Raw genomic sequence first — 20,818 nt, 5'->3', positions numbered from 1 at the left:
TTAATATTTTAAAACAACAAACATTTTATTACCTGAAAGTTTCTGTGGGTCAAAAATTGGCTTAGCCGGGTAGTTCTGGCCCAAGGCCTCCCACTGAGGCTGCAGTCAAGATACTTGCTAGGGCTACAGTCATCTGAAGAGTTGACTGCTATAGGATCTGCTTCCAAGATGGCTGCCTCATATGGCTCTTGGCAAGAGGCCTCAGTTCTTCACTATGTGCATCTCTCCATAGGGTTGCTTGAGTGTCCTCATGACATGGCAGCTGGCTTCTCCCAGAGCAGGTGATCTAAGAGAGAGAGGCCAAAGCCACAATGTCTTAGATGATCCAACCTCAAAAATCACACTGTTGGGGCACCTGGCTGGCTCAGTAGATAGAGCATGTGACTCTTGATCTCAGGGTTGTAAGTTCAAGCCCCACATTGGGCACAGAGCCTACTTAAAAAAAAAAAAAAAAAAAAAAAATGGATTCCGAAATCATGCTGTCATTTCTGCCTTATTCTGCTTATTAGAAGTGAGTTATTAAGACCAGTCCATGCTCAAGGGGAAAGAAATTAGACTCCATGTTTTGAAATGAGTGTCAAAGAATTTGTGGATAGATTTTAAATTACTACAATCAATGCTCTTGTCACATTATTTACATTTCTCCTACATGGAAAATATATTAACTCCCTCTGAAGATCTCCCCCAAACCTCCAGCCTTTATAGCATTAGCAGAAGTCTTTCGAAGTATATTTCCTTAAGTACAGCAACTCCAGTACAGTTCCTCTTGATCTGAAGACTTATGAACCAAGAGACAAGCTGTCTACCCCCCAACACATACACACTTTCAGTACACATGGGGTAGGATAGGCACAGGATATCTAACTGCTAAAGACACCCCTGGTCAAAAAGGGAGAAATAGGACATATATAGGAGTCCATAGCAGTTCTGAAATCCAGCCAGGCAAATTTTGACTGTTTCTCTATTAGGACTCAGTCCTATTGTTGCCTGTGCCAGATGAGGTCACATAGGGAGAGACAGCCCTAGATTCACATGTCTTCTTTTCCTGTCCCAAGGTCTGTCCCATTATATGAAGGGTACACCCCACCTCACACTTCTACTCCATCCCCCTTCACATACACACACTCCTTGACCACTTCTGTGGGCTCAAGGGTATGTCACTGGCAGTTCAATCCATGCTCAAGAGAAAGGACTCTGGGGAAGAAATCCTTACAGTCCCCAGAAGCAGGCTGAGAACTGTTTCAATGGGAAGACAGATCTTCTGTATCCAGAGTTTGGTCCAGCTATGGAGAAGGTGAGCATGGTAGGCATGTTTCCTTGGCCCTGCAGACTCCTCACCCCATAGAAATAGGTACAATCTGAGGAGGGTTTGAGGGGGGCTTTCTAAAGTATGAGGCCCAGGGTGGGAAGGCCCTTTTGCCCAGGTCTAAGGACAGCACTGGGGCTAAGGACTGGGAATCTTCATATGACTGAAACAGACATTTATTGTGATGAGAGAGAAGGAGAGCCAGGATGGTAAGCTGTGGTTATGGTTAGAATGTGGGATGTTGAGATGTAAGGTTTAGCAGTGGAGCATTCTGGGTGGTGAGGAAGTGAAGTTCACTGGATTTGAGGTCAAAGATGACAGGTGAGGCTAGGTTTTTGAAACCAACCACCCCACACACACTCAACATGCAATGGTGAGATAGGCACAGGTTGTGGCAGGGATACTGAAGCCACCAGGATGTTGCTAGGATAAAAGGTAGAGAGGAAAACTGGGGAGTCAAGTGCCAAAGTCCTCAGGGAACACAGGGGAGTAGCCAGGAAGTTAGTCATAAAGGATAACGAGTAGAGGATGATAGAACTGATGGTGGAGGTGATTTTATAGGAGGGTGGAGGAGAAAAAAAAAAAAAAAAAAGAATGGCCACACTTCCCATCCCCAGGTCCAGCCCTTGAGTATGGAAGGGTGTGGGGAATGATCAGGCTTCTCTCTGGGAAGAAGGAACATCTGTGGGAAAAGGTCCTTTTTTTGCCAAGGTGAAGAGAATGAAAGAGCATTCACTGGTGCAACTGAAGACTTAGGGTAGTTTATAATAGAACAAGGCTCTGGAGGGGATCAAGGGAGGGGGCAGCAGTGAGAGGACAAACCAGAAAGAAGGAAGCACAGACAGAACTGTGGTGAAAACTAAGGAGAGTGCAAGGAAATAGGGGGACTTAAAATATTTGGGGAAATTAGGACCCATGGCTTGAGGTGATGTCATTCCTAGGATTAACAGGGCTCAAAAGCCAAGCCAGTACCTATGAAAAATCCCTGAAATTGTGCATAAAGAACAGTGTGCCTGGTTTTGTGCACATAACTTTGGGCTATCATTCTCAGATACTCAGATATCATTTTCATCACTGATCTAGACTGCCTGTCAAAGCCCAGCAGTGACCAGGGGAAAGGAGAAGCATTCTACAGCTCTCCAGATCACAGGCAGGGGGGACTGCATTTCAATTTACTATTTAATATAAGATGTGATGATTAAAGAAGATAGTGGAGTTACAGCTTAATAGAACACAAAATAAGTGTAAGTTTCATGCAGTTCCTCCCCGTTGATATTCTGGTGGAATGATTCTGGGTTGATGCAGAGACTGATATAAAAGGACTTTGCTACTTATCATGCAGTCAGCAACCTGGGGTCTTGCTCAGAGTTCCAATTAGAACACTGGTGAAACATTGTTTTTTTTCCTTGAAAAACTCACACCTTCCTTATGGGAAAGCTTAGCCCAAAGCAACAGGGAAAATGAAGAGAGGCTCCTGACCAAGAAACTTCAGTGGCTCCCGTTTGCCCAGAGCATAAGGTCCCTGGTATAAGGAAAATGGATCATGATTCCGCTCTGCCTTCCTTCACAGACATGTTTCCTACCTACCACCTGTGCTAATTCAGGTCATGGGCTATTCCCAGATCACGGTGTTTTCATTCAGTCTCACTGCCTTTGCTGTATGCTGGTTATCCCACCTGGAAGGCTTCCCCATCCCCACTGTTTTGAATTAAGAATCCTTTTATTTTCTTTTAAGTTTATTTATTTATCGAGAGAGAGAGAGAGAGAGAGAGAGAGAGAGAGAGAGAGAGAGAGAGAGAGAGTCACAAGCAGGGGAGGGGCAGAGAAAGAGAGAGAGAGGGAAAGAGAGAGAGAGAAAAAGAGAGAGACTTCACACCATCAGCATGGAGCTGGATGCAGGGCTGGATCTCACGAACCATGAGATCATGACCTGAGTCGAAATCAGTATCAGACGCTTAACCAACTGAGCCACCCAGTTGCCCCCTCTGAATCCTTTTACAGCTCGACTCCAATGTACTCCCACCACAGTGTTGGCTGACTTACCAACTATGCATTCATTTACTTTCTCTGAATTTCTAGGGCATTTGTGACCTTATGGCATTTATTACATAGTTTCTAGTATTTTATTATGAAAATTTCCAAACATACAGAAAAGTTGAAAGAATTGGATAATGGATGCCATATGCTACTATCTAGATTCTACAATTGCCATTTTGTTACATTTATTTTTATCCCATATCTATCCATCTATGCATTCATCAATCCATCTTACCTTTTTGATGCATTTCAGGGTTAGTTGCAGACATCAGTACACTTCACCTGTAAATACTTCAGCATGCATACCATTAACTAGAGTTCAATATTTATTTGTGCTTTTTAAAGTGAAATTTACTCACATATATCATGGAGTTTTTGTTTGTTTGCTTTGCTTTGTTTTTAAATACTCTGGGGCACCTGGGTGGCTCACTCAGTTAAGCATCTGGCTTCGGCTCAGGTCATGATCTCATGGTTCGTGAGTTCAAGCCCTGCGTCGCTCTGTGCTGACAGCTCAGAGCCTGGAGCTTGCTTTGGATTATGTGTCTCCCTCTCTCTCTGCCCCTCCCCTGCTCTCTCTCTCTGTCTCTCTGTCTCTCTCTCTCAAAAATAAACATTAAAAAAAATACTCTGCCTTCCCTATGACTCTCTTTTTTTAATTTTCAGTGTTTATTTATTTGAGAGAGAGAGAGAGAGAGAGAGAGTAGGAAGGGGCAGAGAGAGAGGGAGACAGAATCTGAAGCAGGTTCCAGACTCTGAGCTGTCAGCACAGAGCCTGATGTGGGGCTCACACTCACGAACCATGAGATCATGGCCTAAGCCGAAGTCAGAAGCTTAACCTAATGAGCCACCCAGGCACCCCTACCTTCCTTATGAAACTTTTTAATGGTGAGAATCATTTATTACTCAATTCTATCCCCACACACCCAATATCTAATAATGATGACACTAGTAATGATAAACATAATCAAAATAATCATGGCTAACACATACTGAGCATTTGTGCCAGGCACTGTTCTAAACACTTCATATGTTTTTTTAAAATTCTTATAACAACCCCATGAAACAGGTAGGATAAAGATATCTGTTGTAGATAAAGAGAGGTTAGGTAACTGGCCCAGGTTGCATAGTTCTTCCAGTGGGTGGAGACAAAATTTAAACCCAGCTCTGAGTCCAGGGCATAGGTTCTTAACCACCATTCACATTGCTTCCCCATTGTCAAAGCCTTACCCATGAGGGAGAGTAATTTTATTTACGGAACATTCAAAGAGTCCACTGCTCTGGACCATCCTTGTCATGACACATTAACAGAGATAGTTGGCTTCAAAATTTCCCCCTGTTAAATCTGTAGTAGGGGCATGAATCCATAACCTGAGGGAGAGGAAAGCTGGCTTCTCCACAGACTTGTCACTGGGTCATTGCTGTGAGTCTCATGACTCACATCCCACGGCTGCCTGCATCTACTGTATGGCTGCCCTGTATTTCTGGGCCTAGTGTGGGAGGCAATGGAAGGAGGGTGAGGGAGAGTTCTGAGGCCTGGGAGAGTCACAAGGACAGCTTGGCTGGCAGCCGCCTGGACAGTCAGTACAGAGGGAAGCTGATGAGGAAGCCAGAGGCACAATAGGCCATTATTTCTGGCTGCAGGAGTTTGGTCGGTTTGCTACTGGGTGACCCAACATCCCTCCTACCAGTTTGAGTTCCCTTAGACCTTTGGTTGGAAGTAAAGCAATTATATTTCAAGTAATTCACAGGCTATGTCTGGAGATTGGGAGAAATACCAAAGCTCATTATGGCTGTAAGTAATCAGGCATTCACTTTGAAGACCTCCCTCTTGCTACAATCCCCACTACACACCACCTCCAGGTAATACAACGGAGTGCATGACTCCCCTCTTCAGACCCCTCCATAAAGCCATGAATGCACCAGGTTAAACATAGGCTACAGCCCTCTGAAATATGGTCTAACCTAAGCTTCTAAGCAAGCATAGAGTTTTGTTAGCCACTATTTACACAGGGCATTAATAGAATTTATATATATAGAAAGAGCTCTGTGATCAAATAGATTCAGGAACTGTTGGATTAGTTAACCCATTCTTTAAGTGGAACTTCTGAGAGCCTTGAATTGATGTGCATGATGAGTCTCTGCAAGGAGAATGCAATATGTTCCCAGTTTTTTCAAGAAGGATCTCAAGAGACTAGTGTTCCATAGAAAGTGTGCTATCTCTGGGGCGCCTGGGTGGCTCAGGTGCTTAAGCATCTGACTTTGGCTCAATCTCATGGCTCATGAATTCAAGCCCTGCATGGGGCTCTTTGCTGTCAGTGCAGGGCCTGCTTCATATCCTCTGTCCCCTTCTCTCCCTGCTCCCTCCCATTCATGCTCTCTCTCTCTCTCTTTCTCTTTCTCTGTCAAAAATAAACTTTGAAAAAAAAAAAAAAAGAAAATGTGTTATTTCAAATATCATTCTCAACATAGCTATCCCTGAAATGTAACCAGTTCTTCTAAGCCTATCATGGCAGCCATGAAAATGCACTGTTCAGATCTGCTGCTATGCAGAGCACAGCCGACTCACTGGTCCAGTTGCTGCCCTTCTAGATCCAGTGAAGTCACACGAGGTATTTCTAGCCTGGAACCAAGCATAATGATGAACAGGGGTCCTCGTGCAGGTCCATTGCCGCACAATGTGGGACTCCTCTCACAAATGGCTTTGGCTTAAGGATGTCCCTTTGGCCTGGCCAAAGCTTTCTTAGAACTGCGTTGCCATCTGAAACTCTTCCTACTCAATCTTCCTTCCTGTGCTGAAATCTGAAGCTTCTTCTACATTTTCTCCTTTGTCACAGGTATATCCCTCAGCAAATCTCTTGCACATTTTTTTAAAGTTTATTTATTTATTTTGAGAGCAAGAGCAAGCAGGGGAGGGGCAGAGAGAGAGAGGGAGAGAATCCCAAGCAGGCTCTGTGCCAACACAGAGGCTGACATGGGGCTTGATCCCACCAACCATGAGATCATGACCTGAGCCAAAACCAAGAGTCAGACGTGTAACCAAATGAGCCACCCATGCACCCCTCTTGCATGTTTAATTCTACCTCAGCATCTCCTGCTCAGAAGATGTAAACTAGCACTCCTATCTCAAATGTTTTCTAAAGCCTGTCCAGATTTAGCTCCTCCTTGCAACTACACGTCACTTTTATGGCATTTGCCTTTGTGGTCTGCACTGAGAGGCCTCCTGATACAGTAGAGCAGCACATGGAAGACACTCTTGGAGACAGTGACCCAGGTCTGAATCCCAACTCTGCACTTCAGCAGTAAAACCTTAAGGAAATTCCTCAGCAAGCAGTAAGTGGGGGTGACACCACTATTTTGCAAGGCTTCCAAGGATTAGATGAAATGTTCTATTTAAAGCACCAAACATAGGGGCGCCTGGGTGGCTCAGTTGGTTAAGCATCTGACTTCAGCTCAGGTTATGATCTTGTGGTTCACGATTGTGAACCCCACATCAGGCTCTGTGCTCACAGCTCGGAGCCTGGAGCCTGCTTCAGATTCTGTGTGTGTCTCTCTCTCTCTGCCCCTGCCCTGCTCCTTCTCTCTCTCTCTCTCTCTCTCTCTCTCTCTCTCCCCCTCTGTCTCAAAAATAAAAAAATAAATAAATAGCCTTTATCTCTTCAAAAAAAAAAAAAAAAAAAGCACCAGACATAAAGCAGGTACTCAAAAAATAGAATAATGGTCATTTATAGTCATTTGTATTTTTTCTCCTTTCCACTATCAGATTATAAAGACTTGAGGGTGGATAGTTTGATTTTCATCTAACTCTCCTGAAGGGCGTGAGATACAGGTGTTATTCATAGTGGGTCAACAAATAGCTGTTAAATTAAGTGGGGGAAAAATGCAGAAGGAAAGGGGCATCTCAGAGAAGAGGGGCAGAAGAGCCAATCAGGAGTGTTAGCCAATGACATAAGAAATATAAATATTCAAAATATATAATACATGTATAAAATAGAAAATATTTATGCTATATATGTGCATACATATATACATGTTATATGTATATTTATATTTAAATATATAAGAGAACCATGGTTTCAGAAATAACTGCTGAGAAGAGGGCCAGGAGACCAAAGTTGTGCTCCCTGGTCCCTTTGCAGAGGTTTGTACTCTAAGGCCTGTAAGCACAACCTGGAAGGGCGATTTTACCAGTGAAATCCTTATTTCCTAAGCTCAATGCAACTAAGAAAAAAGTGGCAGGAAACCAAAGGAAGGAAATTGCAAAGATGGACGGGAAACAATGTGTCAATGAAGGGACACAATTAGAATATACAGAACCAGGAGTTTCCATCCAAGTTCAGAGTACTGCTTTTTTGTTCAGTTCAGGGTATCCAGTCACCATGATTTTAGCCTGGCTTGGAGGGGGAAACCACAGCAGTGGTGGCCCCCAGAATAACCTGTCCTGGGCCTTTGTAGGAGGAAGCTACTGGAATTCATAGATCTTCTGCCTGTATGCCCAGCTGTGGCTCCACCTCTGGGGAAGCTCAGGAAAGGACATCGTCTGTTTTGGGAGCCATTGCTCTCTGATGGGAGGAAGGAATTCACACTCACCTCAGCTTTTCCCAAAGCCTCATTAATTCCTTGAAACCCCAGCTCCAGGACATTTTTAGTAGAGTACAAATATCATACTGGAAGAAATGCTTAAGGCCCTGTTTGTGGAGCACAGCCCAGCATTAATGGCCTGTTTGCCCTCCCAATCAACAGGTGTTCATGTGTAGCAAGATTCCCTCCCCAGGTAACACCCTTCTGTTCTAACAGAATGACCTTCCATGATGGCCTACGTTCTCTCCATTTAAATCCCTTATGCCACAGAAAAGCTCTATGGATACATGTATATATGTGTATACAAGAAGTGTTTGAAAGAGGAGGAGGGGAAAGTTGGGAGGGATTGCCTCTTAAGAGTCAAGGCTACTGCTACATCTCCCCTACAAGTAGAAAGCTACCAAGCTCATGAAGTTCAAATCTAGAAGCCAAAGTGTACCCGGGACATCTCCTTCATCTCCTCCAAAACAGTATCAGTTTTCTCTGTGTTTCCAGCAGTTTTATGAGATGAGCTACAATGACACAACATTTGAATGAATCACTCTGCTCAGTCTGCAATGCCAAGACTACAAATATAGTTAATTCAGATGAACTAGGTCCCTCTGACAAGCGTTGGTTTGACTGAATCATAGAGCATATTAAAAGAAATTCAGTTTTATTGCCTTCAGGAATCTAGTGGAACTAGCTAATAAATTGCTCTTCAGTATAGATCTTAAGGGAAATTTGCGTTAATGAACAGATGAGAATATTTTCTAATTATGTCCATCAATTGTTTATATGGAAAGCGTTACCTGAAATGCTCGCTCTTGTTTATATCACAGTATTTTAGTTGAATAACCTCCTTGATAAATAGTATAAAATAAACCATCCAATTTTCTATTCCTTCGAAACAATTAATGCTGCAATGGCTCTATAAGCATGAAATCAAGCTACTGTATGTATCAGTCAGCTTTTATTCTTCCTGCCCTGGGGACACCCTAGTCTTTCAAATTTTGTGACACACATTCCTTCCTCTCACACTCCCTTCTATAAATGTTTGTTAAGCAACTAGTGTGTGTCAGATACTAATTAAAAATCAGCAATCTCACAGACTAGAAAGGGAGACAAACATGAACAAGTATTGTAAGGTGTTACAGCCGCAAGGATTGCTACATGAACAGAGGACCAGGGATTATGAAGTAGTCAGTTCACCTTGAGAGTAACAGGGAGGCCTTAGGTTTAAATGGATTCTTGGAAATGGAGGACATGTTCATGTGACCAGCTAGGAGGGAAAGGGGAGCCCCAAAAGAAAGATGCCTCGGCATGATAGAGCATGGCATGTTTGACAAACTGTAAATAATATGGCAGGAAAGGGACAACAGATGGGATGTTAGCAGAGGAAACAGAAGAAAGAGGGGTTACTTAACAAGGGCAGGCTGGAGAGGTCACTGGGGGCCAGATCAAGGGGAGCATGCACTTGGGGCGCCTGGGTGGCGCAGTCGGTTAAGCGTCCGACTTCAGCCAGGTCACGATCTCGCGGTCCGTGAGTTCGAGCCCCGCGTCAGGCTCTGGGCTGATGGCCCAGAGCCTGGAGCCTGTTTCCGATTCTGTGTCTCCCTCTCTCTCTGCCCCTCCCCTGTTCATGCTCTGTCTCTCTCTGTCCCCAAAATAAATAAACGTTGAAAAAAAAAATTAAAAAAAAAAAAAAAAAAAGGGGAGCATGCACTGGCTCTCCTCAGTACTGGGCCAACATCACATCTGGAGTATCTTATTTAGGACAGTGGTGACACACTGGAGGGCAATAATGAAGTGAGAGGGTGAATCTGGTCTCTCTACTCCATCTTGGCTACAGGCAAAAGTCTAAATTTGTGATTTCTTAACAGAAAAATTTTGTAAGTATATGTGTTTGCCCATTTAATTCGAGGCAAAGCCAAGTAAGAATGTGTCCTACAATGAGATTGCATTTAAGATATACAGCCTCAGAGCCAAGACCAGCCTTGTGAAAACAGACTTCAGGACAATATGGAACTGGATACTGGCCAAGAAGACTGGAAAAACACACTCTGACCTCTTAAAGAAAGCCAGGCCTTTCAAAATACAGAACAGTGGGAAGGGGGTTTAGAAATAAAATGTTAGAGGGGCGCCTGGGTGGCTCAGTTGGTTAAGCGACCGACTTCGGCTCAGGTCATGATATCGCAGTTTGTGAGTTTGAGCCCCGCGTCGGGCTCTGTGCTGACAACTCAGAGCCTGGAGCCTACTTCAGATTCTGTGTCTCCCCCTCTCTACCCCTCCCCTGCTCACGATCTGTGTCTCTCTGTCTCTCAATAATAAAGATTAAAAAAAAGTTTTTTTTTAAAGAAATGTTAGGTATATCAGTTATCTCTTGCAAACTAACAAATATACCAAAACTTCATGGTTTAAAACAATTTATGTCTATGATTCCGCATATTGACTGGACAATTCTTCTCTTGGTCTCCATTGGGCTTCCTCATGCAGCTGTCTCAGCTGGTGGGTCAGCTAAAGGCTAGGCTCAGCTGGGATAGCTTGGTCAGCTGGGCCTCGCTCTCCTTACAAGATCTTTCATCCCAGGCTCCTTTATGGCACGGCTGTTTCAGGCCAGCGTCCCAAGAGGGTGAAAGTGGTAGCCTCATGAGTCATGTATCAGCACTTCCATCACATTTTATTAGTCACAAAGACAGCTCCTGTAAGGGGTGGGGAAATAGACTTTGTCTCTTGATTGAGGGAGTGGTAAAGTCATATTACAAAAGAGTATGAGTCTACCACAGAGGATTTGATTCCTACTGCAGAAACACCTGTATGATGTGGGGGAGTATAGAAGGGCTGAAAAGCAAAGAAATCCTTCCCCCAGTTCGTTGACCATGGCAGGGACAGAACGCTGGAAAAGCTGAGTGGCAGAGTAGCCAAACTTCAGCCAAAGTCTTCACCGAGTACAATTTCCAGAGCCACCCGGTAGCAAAGCCTAGTTAGGGCAAACATAAAAGTTAGCAAGAGAGCCCTGTATCCAAAGAGGGCATGCTGCTCTCCCTCACACTCGACTCTCAGATTTTAGGGAGGTTTGGTTCAAGTATGGTAATTTGCCAAGTGATACTTTTACTCCAATAATACCTTTTGTTTTTATATCTGGGACTATTTCCTCCCTGTCTTCTTTCAAGCACCTTGTAAAGTGAGAATAGGACTTGTCTTCTTCTTCTAGAGATAAGGAAACTAGGACCAGGAGGGACCACCCTCCAATCCCTCAGAAGGTTGACACGAGAGCCAGGCTTCTCAAAATCCCCTCTTGGGTCTCTGTCTTATGCCAGGGCATGGATTGTTCTTGTCCCTGATGCCTACCGAGGCGTCCGTCCTCAATTCCTTCCTGCAGGGGTAGCTAAGTCCTTCCCTGGTTGTGTAATATCTTCAGTTTTTAATTCACTAGCATCTAAGGCTCCGTATAAATAATTAGGACCCAAGTCCTCCATTGCCAGTTTGCAGGCAGAAGAACTGCCCAGACAAGGGCAGCTTACTGGGGCTTTTGGAAAGTGATGTGCAAAAACAGCCCACATTTATGCAAAGAAAACAAAAACTCTAATTCAAAACGATATAATGCACTTTTTTTTAAAAAATTAAAAAAAAACATTTATTTTTGAGTGAGAGAGAGAACGTGAGCAGGGGAGGGGCAGAGAGAGAGGGAGACACAGAATCCAAAGCAGACTCCAGGCTCTGAGCTGTCAGCACAGAGCCCAACACAGGGCTCGAACCCATGAACTGTGAGATCATGACCTGAGCTGAAGTCGGACACTCAATTGACTGAGCCACCCAGGCACCCCAAGAAGTATGCACTTCTATGTTTATTGTAGCATTATTTACAATAGCCAAGATATGGAGGCAACTCAAGTGTCCATCGATAGGGGAATAAATAAACACACACACAACTGAATATCAATCGGCCATAAAAAAGGATGAGATCTTACCATTTGTGACAGCATGGTTGGTTCTAAAGGGTACTATGCTAAGTGAAATAAGATAGACAAAGACAGGCAAATACCATATGGCTTCACTTACACGTGAAATCTAAAAAACAAGACAAAGGAATAAACAAGAATCAGAAGCAGACCCATAAATACAGAAAACAAATTGATGGTGGCCAGAAGAGGGTGGGTGGGAGGATGGGAAAAATGGGTGAAGGGGAGTGGGAGGTACAGGCTTCCAGTTAGGAGATGAATGGTACAGAGATGAAAGGTACAGCATAGGGAATATAGCCAATGGTATTATAATAGCGATGTATGGAGACAGATGGTAGCTACACTGGTGGGGAGTATAGCATAACACGTAGAGTTGTGGAATCACTTTGTTGTACACCTGAAATGTATGAGTCATTATGTAACATTATGTGTCAACTATATTTCAATAAAACAAACAAACAAAACAAATAACAGTCCTCCTCAGCCCGCACGCTAAACACAACTAATTAAAGAGCTGCAGTGGGGCACCTGGGTGGCTCAGTCGGTTAAGTGGCCGACTTCGGCTCAGGTCATGATCTCGCGATTTGTGAGTTCGAGCCCCGCGTCGGGCTCTGTGCTGACAGCTCAGAGCCTGGAGCCTGTTTCGGATTCTGTGTCTCCCTCTCTCTCTGACCCTCCCCCGTTCATGCTCTGTCTCTCTCTGTCTCAAAAATAAATAAATGTTAAAAAAATAAAAATAAAAAAAAATTTTTTAAAGAGCTACGGTAAGGTAATGATCAAAGGGTGGATATCACTTTTTAGTTTCAAAGTACTTTCACACTATGAACTCAGCAGATCCTTATAATGTGATGATGATGATGATGATGATGACGATGATATCTTACACTTATGATGTTCCAGGTACTATTTTACATCCTTTGCATGTATTAATTCATTAACCCTCATAGTAACTCTATGAACTTAAGTACTATTAGCAACTCAAAACTGAGAGACAAAAAGTCTCCATAACTTTACAAAGTTACAGAGCTAGTATGTAAAGGAGCCAAGATTTAAGTCTAGGCACCTGGCTTCAGAGTTCATGCCCTTAAACTGCCATACTATACTGCCTTCCAAATACTATCATCCCATCATATCAAATAAGGAAACTGAGGCAGTGATTTGGTGACTTGACCAAACTTAGGCACAGTGCCATTACATCACATGTAGGACACAGAAGCCAGGCTTTCCCCCTGTAAGCCAAGCCCTCTTACAGGTAACAGTTGAGGTTATCAGCCATTTCTATTTCGAGTGGTTTTCCTAATAGGAAGGATTATAAGGGTTGGGAGGTGGAGTCCAGAGTGGGAGGCCAAATTTGAATACCACACCAATTTTGAATCTATTCCTAAACATGCTACCCAAGGCTAGGGAAATGAAAACATAATGCATTTTAGACATGCTATTTTCCTTGAGAAGACAATGGCTACCTTTAAATTCAGAAGCAGAGGAAGGATGAAATTGTGAAAATGGGAGCTGCTCAGTGAACTGACCCTAGAAGCTAGTCCCTAGGAAAGGAGCTTGACAAAGGGAAGGAGGGTCAAGGAAGGTCATGCTCTCAGTGCCAATGTATGAAGGCACCAGGCAGTGTGCAGGGAGAGAGAATACAAAATTACATTGCTCTCAGATGATATTTATCCCCACTCAACTACTACCCAAGAAAGGACAAACTTCCTCTAGCCTGCTGCCTAGATTAGAAGCCCAATCTTTTTTTTTTTTTATTTTTTTTTTCAATGTTTATTTATTTTTGGGACAGAGAGAGACAGAGCATGGACGGGGTAAGGGCAGAGGGAGAGGGAGACACAGAATCGGAAACAGGCTCCAGGCTCCGAGCCATCAGCCCAGAGCCTGACGCGGGGCTCGAACTCCCGACCGCGAGATCGTGACCTGGCTGAAGTCGGACGCCCAACCGACTGCGCCACCCAGGCGCCCCTAGAAGCCCAATCTGTTGCTTTCCTTTTGGAGCCCTCCATGAGAATGCAGCTACCAATTCCCATGATGAATCAAATCAGTGAATATATTCCCTTCACCTCTGCCAAGCCCTGGTCCATCCCAAGGCTTAACCAAGAGTCCCCTTGTGTCCTACAACTCAGATACCTGACCTACTCAGGACCCCCGGCTCAGAGTGGCAGGATTGAAGGCCACTCTTTCCACTCCTGGCAGGAGCCTAACCTCTCCGCTCTATACAGGTGGGGTTCTACTCTTTAGCTCTGGCCAATGAGAACTATCTCAAGGCTAGGTCTCTCTCATCTCAGGGCCAACACCATTATCGTTATTTCAAATATTTTTCCCCTAAGCGTCCTCAGTGGTTGCTTAGAATTCAGAATGCTGTCAGTTGCTTTGTGAGTTGGTGTGTGTGTTATCTGCTACTGAATATCATGACAGAATGGGGTCAGCAGATTCTCTAGTTCTGGCCACCAGAGAAACAAGAATTTAAGCTGGAATGAGGGAAGGATAAAATGGTCCCTGTTCACAGATGGACTACAACTATGTGCAAAATCCTAAGAAATCTAGAAAAGAACTTCTAGAATATAGTACATGAGTTTGGCAACATCACAGGGGAAAAGGTAAACATCCAAAAGTCAGCTGTATTTCTGTATATTAGTAATGTATAATTGGAAACCAAAATTAAAAAAGCAAATGAGTGGGGCACCTGGGTGGCTCAGTCAGTTGAGTGTCTGACTTCGGCTCAGGTCATGATCTTCTGGTTCATGGGTTCAAACCCCTCGTCAGGCTCTGTAGCGGACAGCTCAGAGCCTGGAGCCTGCTTCAGATTCTGTGTCACCCTCTTTCTCTGTCCCTCCCCTGCTGGCACTCTGTCTCTCTCTCTCAAAAATAAACATTAAAAATTAAAAAAAAAAAAAGATGGAATGAGTGAATAAAAAAGCTAAGTGTAGCTTAGAGTAGCTATTTGTATAGAGCTTCAGTGGACAGAGTACTTTTACAACCACCAAAGAGGAAGGAGGAGGGAACTAGGGAGCTTGGCAAACACCTGCATTCTCACTCCACCCCATTCTGAAATGCCCTTAGGGGAGGGCACCTCAGACAGTTGGTTGAAAGGCTCTTCAAGGGATTCTCATCACCTCCAGAAAGAGAAACAGTTTGACCGGGAACATCAGCATTTAACACCGCCCGCACTTGCATCTAACCTAGGAACCTGTTAGAAATGGCCGGTGGGGGGAGGGGAGTGGGAGGGGAGGAAGCCAGGTGATCTTGAGGCACATGCTTTGTTCCAAACAGCAACTTCCTACCTCATTCTGTGCCTAAGACCAAGGCATCCAGGTTGCTGGAGGTTTATAGCACCCTCTGCTGGTGACCACTTGCAAAGCCCGACCTCTGAACCAAAACAAAGCTCTCAAAATTAATTTGCTGGCCTGTGAATTTTTTACTCAACTGAAGGAATGTTAAGAAAAATCCTCTTTCCTATTACATACACTGATGCCTCCTCATTTTATCACAGAATTTCTGATATCATGGCGTATTCTCCTCTGGTTCTGCTGCCGCTTTCATTTCCTTGTGCTTCCTTCCTTTTTCCGGGCTCCTAATAAAGGACCCAGAAGCACTTGGTGAAATTTTCAAAGACAATGGTCTCCAAGGCCAGGCAAGGCCTGGAGGCCTCCAAGGTCACACAGGACGTGGGCGGATGAGGCCTTCTCTGCCTTACCCTCAGGTCTGTGTCACTCTAGCTATAATGGAGATGTGAGTCACTCCCCTACACAAACACAAAGTCTCTCAATGGCTTCCAGAAACTTGAAGCAAAATCTAGTCTTTACCAGGAACTCTGAGGCCTGCATGATTGGGAGGCTGGCTACTTTTTTGTAAGTTCACTTCCAATCATTCTTTCCCTTGTTCACTTTTTAAAAGAAAAAAAAATTGTTTATTTTACACACACACACACACACACACACACACACACACACACACAGAGTGTGAGTGGGGGAGGGGCAGACAGAGAGGGGAAAAAGAGAATCTGAAGCAGGTTCCAGGCTCTGAGCTGTCAGCACAGAGCCTGATTCAGGGCTTGAACTCACAAACCATGAGATCACAACCTGAGCTGAAGTTGGGCACTCAACCAACCGAGCCACCCAGGTGCCCCTCTCTTGCTTACTCTTAAGCTAATTTGGCCTCTAATTTGTACAACATGCCAAGCCTATTCTAGAGGTCAGTGTACTCACTATTCCCGCAACCTCTAGATATCCATGTGGTTCCTCCCTCATTTCATTCAGGCCTCTGCTCAAATGTCACCTCTGCAGAAGGCCTCTGCAGTCAGAAAGTGCTCCCTACCACTCACTATCCTTTTATCTGTTTTCTACTGTGTGTGTGTGTGTGTGTGTGTGTGGCCACTTTTGACTACCAAAAGGGTCAATTCCCACCAACCAAAGATCGCTGGGGCCATGCATGAGTCAAAATTTTTAAAATTAAACTTCATGTAGCAAGAGAAACTAAACACTATTGAAAGGAATGGGCAAGCTCAGTAGGAGGGTGTTAGGAGGGGCTTGTACAGGATTTGGGCTTGTGTTTGGTGATATTACAGAGGGTTCATGAAAACAAGGAGGTGGGATGCTATTCTGAATTGAGTGTTTTCAGAAACCTGGGGCAATTCAGGATCTTAGTTGTACGTATTAATCGGGAGAGGGGTGTATGGTTATTTTTATGTTGCATGGTCCTAGCCTGATTACAAGTAAAGATGGTCTACTGGTCATGCATGTTGATGTTGATATTCTATAACATTGTTCACGTTCAGTAAGGAAACACCACTGTCAGTTACTAGTTGACAACTGTTAGGGATGCCTTTTTCTTTCTCATATATTAGTTTACTGTCTATAAAGTAAGCTTCCTGAGGGCAAGGAAGTTGTTTTATTTACCAGTGAAGCACCGGTGCTTAAATAGTAACCGGCATATAGTATATGCTCAATAAATGCTTGATAAATATTCTTTCAAAATATCTTCCATTACTCAAGTCCTATACATCTACAATGGAGCCCTATATCTGGGACAGGGTAAATTCAGATCCTTAGAATGTCTCATAGGTAGAGGCAGAGTCAGCAGTAGTTGCTGCTGGGCAAACAGGTATTGTTTATCCTTTACTAATTTTTTTTTAATTTTTAAATTTTTTTTAAAGCTTATTTTGAGAGAGAGAGAGCACAAGCAGGGGAGCAGCAGAGACAAGGAGAGACAATCCCAAGCAGGCTCTGCACCATCAAGGCAGAACCCGATGTGGGGCTCAATCTCACTAACCACGAGATCATGACCTGAGCTGAGGTCAAGAGTCAGATGCTCAACTATGTAACACAGGCACCCTGTTTACCCTTTATAGAACTTCAAAATGGAAAGCAACTGAGTCTTCCAGACTCTCCCTTAGACCAGGGAGCACTTAGCTTCCTTCAGGTGCTTAGGAAGACAATTATCCAAAACCCCCACTACTCTGCATTGGCAAGACATGGCCAAGTTAAAGACTATGCTATAAATAAAATGGGAGAAACACACCTCAATCTGTTAAATCATCTTCGTTTCCCTGTTTTATATATTTTAAATGGAGCGGAGTTGTTTTTTTTAAATGTCTATTTTGAGAGAGAGAGAGACAGAGAGAGGGAGAGAGAGAGAGAATCACAAGCAGGCTCTGCGCTGACAGCGCAAGGCTCGATGCAGGGCTCCATCTCCTGACCCTGAGATCATGACCTGAGCCGAAATCAAGTCGGAAGCCTAACCAAGGGAGCCATCCAGGTGTCCCTCCCCATTCAATATTTTATAGTCATATGGATTTTTAACAAAATATATGACATAGTCTGCAATGCAGTTAGTCCTCCATAAAGATTTGTATTCCAGTAAAGCTGTCACCTTCCCTTACTATATTACTATTTAAAAATACTTCTGGGGTGCCTGGGTGGCTCAGTTGGTTAAACATCCAACTTCGACTCAGTCATGAGGTCATGGTTCATGAATTGAGCCCCACATTGGGCTCTGTGCTGATAGCACAGATTCTGTGTCTCCTTCTCTCTCTGCCCCTCCCCCACTCACTCTGTCTCTCTCTCAAAAATAAACATTTAAAAATTTTTATTTAAAAAAATAATTCTGCAGGGGTGCCTGGGTGGCTCAGTTGGTTGGGCGACCGACTTTGGCTCGAGTCATGATCTCGCGGTTTGTGAGTTTGAGCCCCGCATCGGGCTCTGTGCTGACAGCTCAGAGCCTGGATCCTACTTTGGATTCTGTGTCTACCCCTCCTCTGCTCACACTCTGTGTCTGTCTCTCAATAATAAATAAACGTTAAAAATAATTTAAAAAATACTTCTGCACTTACTTAAGTGAAAGGGAATTAAGATATCATTTTTAAACCTATCAGATTGCCAAAAATGATAAAGTTCAGTAATACATTATTTTGGCAATGGTATGGATTAACTGGCAAACTCATACACTGCTAGTGGAAGAAAAAACTGTACAACTTCTATTAAGGTCAATCATGTGACAATATCTAACAAAATTTAAAATGCACAAACCCTTTGACCCAATACCATCAGTTTTAGCAATTTATTCTACAGATGAACTTGCACACATGCAAAGTAATATATTATTTACTATAGCATTGTTTGAATAGTAAATAATCTAAATGTCCATCTTTCAGGGAATGAGTAATAAATGACATCTATACTCAATGGAGTATCATGTTGCCATTAACAAGAATGAAACAGGGCAGCCTGGGTGGCTCAGTTGGTTAAGCTTCTGACTCTTGATTTCAGCTCAGGTCATGTTCTCATGGTTGTGGAATTGAGCCCCACATTGGGCTCTGCGCTGACAGTATGGAGCCTGTTTCAGATTCTCTCTCTGCCTCTCTCTCTGCTCCTCCTCCCCTTACTCTTGTTCTTTCTCTCTCTCTCTCAAAATAAATAAGCATTAGAAAAAAAAAAGAATGAAGCAAATTGCATTCTTTATGTACTTATATGGAAGTAACACCAATATATCATGTGGGAAAGAGAAAAGCAGCTCTTGACATTGGGGAGCTGGCCTGGTACCATCAGCTAGAACTTGGGTGTTGCCAGAAGCTGGCCCAGGACCCATAGCTAGGCCTTATTGTTTTCCTGCTGAACATAAAAAAAAAATTCACCAGACACCAACGTATGACAAGGAGACCAGTGACCATGATAGATCAAGATAAAAACAGGGGCGCCTGGGTGGCTCAGTTGGTTAAGTGGCTGACTTCAGTTCAGGTCATGATCTCGTGGTTCACGAGTTCGAGCCCCACGCTGGGCTCTGTGCTGACAGTTAGGAGCCTGGAGCCTGCTTCAGATTCTGTATCTCCCTCTCTCTCTGCCCCTCCTCTGCTTGCACTCTCTCTCTCTCTCAAAAAAAAAAAAAAAAAGGATAAAAACAAGACTAGTCAATAATTATGTCTGAACACAGATAAAAACATAAACATTACTGAAACCACAAAAATGACCAAGTATCCCTCTATCCTAATATGTGACTGTTGCTTCCTTACCAATTGTAACATTAGCTTCGATCCATTCTTCCTGTCTTAAGATTTATTAAGATACTCAATCATTGGATTGCCCCAACATCCCGAAAGCATCCAATCCAGAGCAAATCCATGCTTCCTTAAAACTTTCCCCCTAAACCACCTAAATAACCACCCAAATCCTAAAATAAGTCCTTTCCAACACCCTCCAGCTGAGATGCCCTATAATTTCCCATGTTATATGTTCTCCCTCATTGTAATGAGCAATAAACCTTATTCAACTAAGGTGTGTCCTTGGAGGGGAAGGCATTGGCATATGTTAAGTGAAATAAATAAGGTATGAAACCATGTATGCATGTGCATATACATGTATATGGTACACTTTGTTTAAAATAATATAAAAATAAATGAAAAAATATGTATTTGTTTGAATATGCATGGAATGCCTCTGGGAAAACATACTAGTTAAAAATGGTTGTCCTGACGGACTTCAAGCTGTATTACAAAGCTGTAATCACCAAGACAGTATGGTACTGGCACAAGAACAGACACTCAGATCGATGGAACAGAATAGAGAACTCAGAAATGGACCCCAAAACATGGCCAACTAATCTTTGACAAAGCAGGAAAGAATACCCAATGGAATAAAGACAGTCTCTTCAGCAAGGGTGCTGGGAAAACTGGACAGCAACATGCAGAAGAATGAACCTGGACCACTTTCTTACACCATACACAAAAATAAACTCAAAATGGATGAAAGACCTAAATGTTAAGGCAGGAAGCCATCAAAATCCCCGAGGAGAAAGCAGGCAAAAACCTCTTTGATCTTGGCCGCAGCAACTTCTTACTCAACACATCTCTGGAGGCAAGAGAAACAAAAGCAAAAATGAACGACTGGGACCTCATCAAAATAAAAAGCTTCTGTATAGTGAAGGAAACAATCAGCAAAACTAAAAGGCAACCGACAGAATGGGAGAAGATATTTGCAAACGACATATCAGATAAAGGGTTAGTATCCAAAATCTATAAGGAACTTATCAAACTCAACACCCAAAACCACATATGAACACATATGTTCAAAAAACACCCAAAACCACATATGAACACATATGTTCAAAAAACAAATAATCTAGTGAAGAAATGGACAGAAGACATGAATAGATACTTCTCCAAGGAAGACATCCAGATGGCCAACCAACACATGAAAAGATGCTCAACATCACTCATCATTAGGGAAATACAAATGAAAACCACGAGATACCACCTCACATGTCAGAATGGCTAACATTAACAACTCAGGCAACAACAGATGTTGGTGAGGATGTGGAGAAAAAGGATCTCTTTTGCACTGCTGGTAGGAATACAAACTGGTGCAGCCACTCTGGAAAACAGTATGGAGGTTTCTCAAAAAATTAAAAATAGAACTACCCTACAACGCAGTGATTGCACTACTAGGTATTTATCCAAGGGATA

General features: G+C 43.3%; 1 protein-coding gene across 1 annotated transcript in view; it reads right to left on the bottom strand.

Moving 5' to 3' along the window:
• The window catches only part of SAMD8 (sterile alpha motif domain containing 8), a 75,687-nt gene continuing 54,869 nt past the window's right edge, over nucleotides 1-20,818 (bottom strand). Inside the window, exon 7 of the mRNA XM_019813332.3 lies at nucleotides 1-286. Within this exon, the coding sequence (XP_019668891.2) occupies nucleotides 249-286 (38 nt within the window). The 3' untranslated portion in view covers nucleotides 1-248. The remainder of the gene's footprint in view (nucleotides 287-20,818) is intronic.

The sequence above is a fragment of the Felis catus genome, chromosome D2 (genome assembly GCF_018350175.1).
Source record: "Felis catus isolate Fca126 chromosome D2, F.catus_Fca126_mat1.0, whole genome shotgun sequence".
NCBI lineage: Eukaryota > Metazoa > Chordata > Mammalia > Carnivora > Felidae > Felis > Felis catus.
Note: the sequence above shows the minus strand (reverse complement) of the source record. Positions and strands in the feature narration are given on the sequence as shown.